Source organism: Empidonax traillii, unplaced genomic scaffold, assembly GCF_003031625.1.
Source record: "Empidonax traillii isolate 1590-97213 ecotype Southwest subspecies unplaced genomic scaffold, ASM303162v1 scaffold1264:size140996, whole genome shotgun sequence".
NCBI classification, from domain to species: domain Eukaryota; kingdom Metazoa; phylum Chordata; class Aves; order Passeriformes; family Tyrannidae; genus Empidonax; species Empidonax traillii.
In genome coordinates this window covers 104920-114840 of record NW_020956457.1, presented here as the reverse complement: position 1 = coordinate 114840, position 9921 = coordinate 104920, and the positions used below count along the sequence as shown (strand labels likewise).

General features: G+C 39.2%; 1 protein-coding gene across 1 annotated transcript; it reads left to right on the top strand.

Moving 5' to 3' along the window:
* Positions 1-115: 115 nt before the first annotated feature.
* NHLRC3 (NHL repeat containing 3) lies at positions 116-9104 on the top strand. Its single transcript, XM_027906240.1, has 7 exons — positions 116-226; positions 1254-1406; positions 2248-2395; positions 2819-3019; positions 4163-4254; positions 5807-5919; positions 6420-9104. The coding sequence occupies exons 1-7, from the start codon at positions 179-181 to the stop codon at positions 6646-6648; spliced, it is 984 nt and encodes a 327-aa protein (XP_027762041.1). The 5' UTR covers positions 116-178; the 3' UTR covers positions 6649-9104.
* Positions 9105-9921: the final 817 nt, after the last annotated feature.

The following is a 9921-nucleotide window of genomic DNA, read 5'->3' as shown; positions in this document are numbered from 1 at the left end:
GGGACGGCCGCCGCAGCCCCCGTGAGCCTCCCCCTCGCCGCCGCCCTGGGCCCGGGGCCGGCACGGCGCGGGGAGCTGCGGCAGCGGGGCCGGGCCGGGCGGGGCGGTGCCCACGAGGCCGCCATGGCAACCGGGCCGGCCCCCGGGAGGCGGGAGCGGCTGCCGTGTCGGCGCTGCCATGGCTGGGGCGATGCTGACCCTGCTCGCTCTGCTCGGCGCCTCCCAGGTGCGCCGCGGCCAGACGGGGCTCCGTGCCGGGGCCTCCGGTTACGGCGGGGAGGGGCCGCGGCGAGGGGGGCGGTGGAGCCCCGGGACTAAAGAACTCTCCTCGTCCCGGTGCTGTCCCGCCCGGCGGGCTGCTGACGTGTGGCAGGGTGGGGGCTGGTGATCCTTTTCAAGGGGTTTCAAGGCGTTTTGCTGGGCTCGAGGGAGGAAAAAGTAATATCTGGGCGAATGACGTCCCACTTGTTGCTGCTGTCGCGTTTTCTCCCTGCTGAGTTACTCATGGTTTTCCTCCATGGTAACCCAACCTGTCTGTCCGCAGTTCTGTGTCATCAGTGCACCCCTGCTCCCGGCAAGGCGAGCAGCAGGAATGTCAGGTGGCCGTGGGCCTTCAGGGTCACCCACGGTATTTCTTAGCTCTGGACTGAGCTCTCCATTTCATTGCTTGTCTTGCAGCAGCGCAGCAGTGCTTAGCTTCCACTCTTTTTTTGGAAAGATAGAACAAAAAGGTGAAAGATTATTTTCTTCCATTATCCTTTAAAATGCATACATGGGCCTGAGTCTATCTGTTCCTGGTGTTTTACGCTTCCCCGTTTCCAAGGTGTAGTTTTTCTTTCTTGACCTGTTTTTTTCCCTTAATTCTTTTCTTTTTGTTATTTTCACATCTTCTTGAAGTGGCAGTTGAATCTATTGCGTTTGAAACCTTCTCCTCATTTTGGAGTGTGATTTACAGATACAAATATTTAATAACAACTTTGATGTAAGAAATTTCAGCACGTGTGTTTTGCATTCTAACTCCAGAGCTCCCCAGTACAAAGGACTTCATTAGCTAATTTTCAGTTTGTTGAAGTTTTCCCATTTGCAATCCAAACCTCTAGCAGCAAGCCTGCTTCTGCTTATCTGTTCTGTTAATATAAGTTGAATAAGTGAATTTATGATGCTTCAGTACGCAGTTACTTTCAGCTGCTGTTTTCTTTGATCCCACCATCAGGGAATTTAGTTACTAACGGATATTTCTTTTTTACTTTCAGGTTCTAAAAGCATATGGTTACTTCCCTCCTTGGAAGGAACAGCAGCAGATGTACAAGCTAGACATAGGCTGGCCTAAAACTCCAGAAGACTTCACTGGCCAAACATTTTGTGTTGCTGTTGACTCTCTTCATGGTTTGGTCTATGTAGGACAAGTGAGTGGGAATACTGTATTTCTCTCTTTGGTTTTCAAGTGTATTTTGCCTTTAAAGAGTCTAGTGTAGATTAGGATGTATATGTCTATGTATATATGAATAATTTTTGTATCAAAATCGGAGAAAATGTAAGTATAAATGTCTCTGCTATATCTATTTTTTTAAGCAGTTCTGATATCATATTTGTTTGTGCTTTTTAAAAAAAAAAAATCATTAAATTTCTGTGGTATGAGTGCATGATCCAACTTCACTGAGTTACAGCGGCTTCTTCCCCTAGCCGCAAGGGAAAATGTGATTCTGTGGCAGCTGAATCTTCCACTCCTTCAGGCCTTGTCCCATGAAATCAAAATGACACAGCTCTTTCAACCAGTTAAACTGAGTTAAATTATTTCCTCTACCCAGTTCCATCCACCAGTATCTCAAGGCAATGGCTAAGTGGAGGGAATTAATTGTAAAGCACAGTATGAGTACTTGAGTGCCATGCAGCTAATAAGCACAGTTAAAATTTTTCACACCTGTGTTATACTGGGCATATTTTTCCATAGGAACATAAAATCACAATTCAAAATGAAGGCCAAGATAGCTGCAGGTGCTTAGCTGCTCCAAAAGCTGGACTCGTGTGATTTAAAATGAAAGTCAAGGCTGAGTAGAAGGTTTTTCATGCTAAACTTAGACCCTTCTCTCTCTTTCCTTTTCCAGATAGAAAAGAGGTCTAGTAGACAATCATCTGAGGAAATTCTTATGATTCATGAAACATTGCAAAAACTTCACAAGGAAGAATTTAAAAAAATATAAACACTTGCTTAGTATATTTTCTTTAGATTTTGTTTTGCCTTTTCAGAGGGGAGACAATGTGCCAAAAGTGCTTGTGTTCTCAGAAGAAGGCTATTTTCTTTACTCCTGGAATGATACAGTTGAAATGCCTCATGGTATCTTTGTATGGAACACTGCAACAGATAGTTCAGTGTGGGTCACAGATGTTGGAACAGGTATGCATGGTGGTGATATGAGAAGTATTAGATGAGGAAGAAAATGTTAACAGTGAAGATTTTGCTTTAAACAACATCTATTTAAGTCTCTCAAACAATTCTGAGACAGATTTGTGCTTTTCTTGCTGTGAACAAACTTGATTTGTGCTGCATGTCTGCTTACAGCTGCTGAGCTCATTAAGCACTCCTCCCTGCTGCCACCCAGAAGTATCCGGAAAAAAAACCACAACTTCTGGCTAGACCTGTTGTCTATCCTAGGTTTAGTGACCTTAATACAATGAATGAATATTGCTGTAACTTATGAATTTACAGTCATAATCTCACTACAGAATTTTGACTGATGAATTAATATCACTTGTGAGTATCGCATTTTTGATCTTTGCAATTGGTTTTAGTTTGGCACTCTTTTTTTCTTTAATTCAGGGAAATACGGACACACTGTGAAACAGTATAGCCCTTTGGGTAAACTTATGCAGGTCTTGGGCACACCAGGAAATGCTGGTTCAAGTTTGATTCCCCTGCAATTTGATCAACCAGCAGAGATCTTTGTAGAGGAAAACGGAGATGTCTATGTTGTGGATGGAGATGGAGGAATGAACAACAGATTGATCAAACTATCCAATGGTATGAAAAAATGAACTGTCACAGTAGTTGACCACTGAAAATTGAATTTTAAAAAACACAGCTTGAGAATACTTTTAAACAAGGAATAGGTAGAACTGTCATTTAACATTAGTTAGAAGACCTTGTTCAATCAGATCCTGTTTTATTGCTTGTTACTTCAGGAAAAATCTCCTAATCATTCATGAGAAGAGGCTGAGAGTGTGAGTTTGTTCAGTCTTTAAGAGAGAAAGCTAAGGGGGATTCTTATTGCTGTCTTGAAGTCAGCAATTGGAGGCTATGGAGAAGACAGAGCCATGTGTTTCTTGGAGATGCACAGTGAAGAATGCAGAACACTAAGCAAGAGATGCAAGAGGGGGAATTCCAATTCGATTTTTGGAAGAAAATGTTCACAGTGAGGCTAGTTAGACAGTGAATAGTTTGCCCAGAGATGATATACATTCTCCCTTCTTGGAGATCCTGAAAAGTTATGAGTTAGGAGAAATCTGATCTAATGTCAGAATTCAATTTATTACCAAGACTAGTCTTGCTTTGAGGAGCAGCTTGGACCAGACGGTGTCTGGAGATCTTTTATACTTAAATTGTTCTATGATTCTAATTAGCTTGCTCATATACCCCAGTTAGGGCAGTGAGTGCGGAGTCTGCACACGCCTGTGGTTGGGATTAGTGGAGGAGCTATTTTTTCTCCATTATTCTCTCATAAGGTAAATAGTTTCCTAATACCTGGTTTGTGAAATGGTGAATTGTTAAAACCCAGAACTACCACATAACAAATATAAAAAATCAATTTAGTAAAGAAATAAATAGCATAATCAGCCAACTTTTCTTTTTCCTTTTTTTCTTTTTTTTTTTTTTTTTAATTCAGTGCTTCACAGAATGTTAGACTATGGCGGAAGTGTACTATTGGTTATGTTTCAGTAACTATAGTTCTGAAACCACTAGTAATAATAATCCAGTAGTGACTGTAGTAGTTCCAGTATTTCTCGGTTTTATGTATCAGAAGTACTGTGTTTAAAAAGTTTAGAAATTTCACCTTTTACAAATTACTCAAAATAATTTTGTAAGGGAAGGACTTAAAGATGCTTTGTTTGCTCTTTTCTCACTGTGATTTTTTTACTTTCCTTTTTCATGGTGCTCACTGTTTAGATTACAAAGAGATATGGCTGACTGGAACAAACGGGACCGGCATTGGTCAGTTCAAGATTCCTCACAGCGTAACAGTGGATGCTTTTGGACGGGTAAAGAGTAAAAGAAAATTATTTTTTCTTTCATCTTTCAACAGACCCCATTTACATGTATTTGAACAAAACAAACTGTATTTCTTTATTAGAACTGTTGGGATCTGTGTCATTTTATGGGGGTTACAGTTTTCGTTGTGCTAGTCATGAGCTGAAGTTTCCCACTGCAGGTTCTGCCGGTGTAGCTGACTCCAAGGTTAACACAGGGATTCTGATCAGTTACATTGTCAATGTCCATGCAACAACTGACTGTTTCCCCTGCAGTTTGTAACAGGTTACCTGTAACATTTTGAGAGTAACAGAGAACTCTGTTCTGTTATAAATATCTATGCAAGCACTTCCACGTCATGGAGCTTTAATTTCATATTAGAAAATTCCAATAAGTTTAAGATGATAGTGAGACTCTAGCTAGGTTGTGGACATTACTCTTTTTTCCATGCAGCTCAAGGCATTCCAAGAGTCCACTTCTACCAGATGTTAATTGTAGTCTGGCTGTGGTCTGCCATTTTTGTAGACAAATTATACAGCCGCTTCTTATTCTGTTTTAGTGAAAATGAGGTAGCTTTGCTAAAACATGACTGGTTTGTGCTAATTCTGCTGATGCTATATGAATCCGAATAAGAAATGTAAATAAAAATCACTACTCTGCCAAAACTGGCAGAGTGGGAAAGAGAACAGGAGGGGCATGGCCACTTTATGCTGAATGTTAACTGAGTTTATTCACTACAAGACAGCAACTGCAATGGGCTATGATTTTATTGCCAACACAGTGTTGATGAGCAGGCTATGTTAAAATATAATTCTTAATTCCTAAGAAATCTAAGAGAATGCTGTAGTTGTGTTTCATTTAAAAAGGGATGTCAGGGCATCTTATTTATTGCTCCCTTTTCAGTGGTACCCCAGAAAAATCATGAAGTTTACTTACCAGACTGATGCATTGTCAACAGCTAAAACTTCAGTGATCGTTGTACAAAAGATGCCTTGACTGGAGCTGTCTAGTGGTATTTGCTGGCTTGCATTGTTTGTGAACCCAGTTACCACAGGGTGGGACAGAGACAAGCTCCAGAAAACTGATAAGACAAAACAAACTGAACATTGTGTTTAAATTGCTCAATATTTGTAGTTGTATTAGGCATATCAAGAGTGGTTGTAGATGCAGTCATCACAGACCTGGATAATGAAGTGGGACTACCACTGAAAAAATGTTTTGGTGGGGTGACAGACCTTTAGACAGATCTTTAGAATTAAATGTATGGGAATATGTCTTCACAGTGGGGGGGGAATCCTATCAAACATATCGATATCATAGCCACAAAAATGAAGAGAAGACACCAGTTTCTCTATTAAAGTAGTATAAAATAATTCATGTATGTTAACTACAGGCCAGTTTTGGTTTATATCTGGAAGTCATATCTACTGATTTAGTTTTGAATGGGAAGGTACATTCTTCCAAGTTGAATCTCTTTTTTACTACAGGGAACTTGCTCTTATAAGAAACTAATGCACTTGATCTATTCTATTTGTGAACAGCTATGATTTTTCTTCTTAACAGGTATGGGTTGCAGACAGAGACAACAAAAGAATCCAAGTTTTTGATAAAGTCACAGGAGAATGGCTTGGGTCTTGGAGCAGCTGTTTTTCAGAAGATGGACCCTATTCAGTCAGGTATTGTTGAACAGTTCCTCTAGACACATGCAATTAGATAAATAAGGTGTACTCATGCTGGTGAATTAAAATGTTGATTTAATGCCTGATGACAAGGAGTTAACTAGTTTAATAGGGTGCTGGGCCCTAATCACATGCGAAGATCTGCACAGTTGTATTTTGACAGGGAAATCCTGACTTTGTAACAAGCCCCATGGATTTGAATGCAGGATTGGGAGTTTCATTTTAAAGTTGTTGTGTTATTAACATTACTGATGTAACTTTTACAGGCAGAAAGATTGTCTTGAATGAGTTTTCTGTAGCATAATCTGTCTCAATGAGCAGCCATATGAAGAGCAAGACTTAGAAGTTAATTCTCAGTGTTTTATCGCATTTTTATCTGTCATAACCTTCAAAGATGTGACTATTAAGGAGTTTCTATTTGTATAAAAGTTCATGCTTGTGTCAAAATGAGACGTCATATGGCGTCCATAATTCAAAAATATGTGTGTCTTTCACAGATTTACTGCCGATTACAAGCACCTGATTGTAGCTCAGCTGAACATCAACCGGTTAGCAATCTTGGCAGCACCACCAGTGGGCGCTATCGGGGACTGTGTTATGGTCCACACAATCCAGCTGGCGGATGAAACCAAACCGCATCTTGTGGATGTGGACATGAAGAGGGGAGCAATCTATGTTGCAGAGATTGGAGCCCAGCAAGTACAAAAATTTGTACCCTTAAGCTGATGGTTTCCCACAACTGCCATGGCACAAGCTCTGTGACATACAAGACCTATGATCCCATTTCCTGGAGTTTTTTGTAGCTTATGTTTCCTTAGACAAGCACAGAACATTGTGCTTCCAGAACCCTTGAGCTACGAATCTGTCCTGTTCTGTTCTGCAGTTCTGGAGAAGTACCTGGGCTCGTTTTATTAATGCTCTGGTGGCTTTTGCTTTTGTTGCAATTGAAAAATGGAAAGCATTTTAATTTTATTTTATAGAACTTTATAAACATAACTGTTGTTCTTAAATGTATGGAGTCATCTTGGGGCTTCTCTGCTTAGCCTGTGTGTGTTGTTAAATGGTCAGAACTGTCTGAAAGAAATTGTATAAGTTATTTCTTGGGAAGAGAGGACTTCAATGTTTCTTCACTTTTTTTTTTTTTTGAATCATTGTGCTGATACTGTCCAACACCGAATATAAGGGTGTATTATGATGTTAAATGAGATGCTGCTGGATACTGGAGTCAGTACTGATACTGGCATCTGCCCTAGGTGGTTAATGACATTAAGTATTGAAATCTGTTTTCAGCTCTAGCTAAAATGGTAAAGTCTGTAATAAGCTTAAGTTAAATTGATATTAAGCACTTCAGCTCAATTAAAAGTATGTGCACAGCAGCCAAGTACTGATTCTTAACTCAATCAGTTCTTAACCTGATTTGATTTATATCAGCATGAATTTTCTGTTCTGTAAGGTTTTACAGGGGAACATATTGAAGTTCAAGTCTTTTTAAGTTCCTCAAGAAAAACAAATTGCAATTTGCTAGGGAAGTCTTAATCAGCAGTAGGGACTGGGAGACATGATTTTCTTCCAATTTATTTGTAGCGCTGTCAGTTAACAGCAGTGCATCTGTTTTAATTTGGGGTTTTTTAACTGTTTTGTTTCCAGAACTCAGACTTCATCAACTCCACTAATGTCTAGAGTTAAGTTTCGTACCCTATATCCTAGCAGATGTCCCCAGGCTCTGTCCTAAAAATATGCTGCTTCTTTCCATTCCCAAACCAGAGTGGCTGTTTTCTTTACATGTTGCTAGAAGTCTTTAAGTACACTTTATATCATAGAGGAAACTGGGTATGGAAAAATGGGATGGGAAAAAATGGCATGGCAGAAATGAGACAGTGAGTAACTGATTACCAGAGTAAAGCTGTGGATCTACATTCCATATTTTCTAGCTCTTCAAAACATTTAGGAGGATTTTTGCTGTTTCCACACACTTATTCTACTGTGTGGATTATTTTAATGCTAGTTATTACCAGCTAAGAGTGGCAATTTTTTTCTACTTCCATGGAAAGGGAATATGGCAAATAGACTTATACTGATGGAAATACCCATTTCAGTGAATGTTATCAAAAGCAAATGCTTCTTAATTTGACAGGTTTCAATCTATTGTCACAAATTTGTGAGTCAGCAGATGGAAAATCTGTCCAGAAAAGTCAGAATCATACTTTTTGTGGAAAGTAACTCAGCAGTGGAGCCTGATGGCCTGATTTTAGTACTATTTGAGATTAATGCACTAACTGTGAATGCTTTGGTTTTGGCTACATCCAGAAAAACAAAACCGGATCTCATCTGGGGCTGTTCTCACACAAGCCTGAGAACCAGAACTTCAGGATTATTCACTAGCGAATATGGTCCATCACTCACATGGTCTTATATGGGAGCTAGTTAGCAATATTTTTTTGCTGAAAAAGTAGCAATACTTCCTCTAGACCTAGATAGATATGTCCACACAGTGTGTTGTGTGGATTTTCTAACTAGTTTTCCACTAGCTCAGGGATCTCTGCTCTATGTGTAATTTAGCTATTTCTTGCCTACACAAAGTGGATTTATTTTCTTAAATTTTACTGTAATATCACAATATTTGAGTGTATCTCAGTGGTGTAAGGGGTCCAGGTATATCCTTCCTTCCTCATCCACATCTTGTCATGGGTTTGACACATCCTCTCCTTATTTATTTTTCCTTTGTCACATCCATTTGAAACAGAACTTAACACTCTCCGGGAACGTTGCTTCTGTGTTCAGTAAAGCAATAATGCACTTTTGGATGTTGACCAATAATTCTTCAGGCTTCTGTTTGCTGCATGGATCTGCTTTCAGCTTACTTTTTACATGGGCTTTTGCAGCTGCTACAAAAGGGGAACTTTCATCCAGTTTTATCTGGCTTTGCTGAGATAGGCCATAGTGCCAACATGTGCCTTACCACTAGGCATTTGGGTGTTTGTGATAACAAGGGACAAGGGATGCTCATTATTAACTAGTATGAAATGCTTGACTCCTTTTTGTCTCTGTGTCTGTGACCAGAAAATGATTTTGTGCACTAACTTTATTCTATAAAGGTTTTCTTATGTATTATCTTGAAACTGATTTCTGAAAAAATGCATAGTAGAATAATTTGATAAAATAAATTGAGAATTTCCCATTAATAAAGTCTTGGGTGCTTTATTCCTATACTAATATCAATACACTTCATTGCAAGGGATTACTTTTCTAAGTGTGGGGCCCTCAGCACTTTAGTAAGGTATTTAATAATTTCTGATACCAACATGCAAATGTAATTTAAAATTCCATGTTGTCTTTAAACGTTACTATTTCTGTGATCAATCTCTTTTGCATTCTCATTTAGGTATCAAAACAGGCACATAAATATCTCTCATATGTTTCCCTCTGAGTAATTAGTAAAATGGGATGATGAGGTGCATAAGAGCCAAGTTTAAAGAAATATTTAAACTGTATACCCTTATGATGCTAATAGGGAAATTAAAAAAAGAAACTCACAAAACATTTCTTATGACAAATCGGGTTTTATTTTCAGAAAAGGTTTACTAAACAGTCTGTTGAGCTTTTAGAAGGTCAAAAAAAGACTTCTCTATGAGTTAGAAATACTTGCACAATAAGAAAAATAACATACTCCAGTGTTACCTAACCAAGAAAGAAAACCTAAGGTGATTGCTAGAACCTCCCAGAAATCTAATTTTAGGTAGTAAGTGCTAACTTTTAGGTGTAAGCAGTAAGCACTGGAATATTGAATTAATGGAAATAAGAATAGTCTATATTTTGATGTCTCCAATTTTGCGGACTTTTTTTTAATTGACCCTTTTCTTTAAGGAAGTACCACAACTGTTAACTGGATGATGTTCCCAGGAGATAAGACCAGATCACATAGTCTTCTTACTTCACAGAATGATAGAATGGTTTGGGTTGGAAGAAACCTTCAGGACCATCTGGTTCCAATCCCTCTGC

Coding starts and splice junctions, on each gene's coding strand:
- NHLRC3 (XM_027906240.1), top strand. CDS start 179: ATGGCTGGGGCGATGCTGACCCTGCTCGCTCTGCTCGGCGCCTCCCAG. Junction 3,020..4,162: donor ATTGATCAAACTATCCAATG/GTATGAAAAAAT, acceptor CTCACTGTTTAG/ATTACAAAGAGATATGGCTG. Junction 4,255..5,806: donor CAGTGGATGCTTTTGGACGG/GTAAAGAGTAAA, acceptor TCTTCTTAACAG/GTATGGGTTGCAGACAGAGA.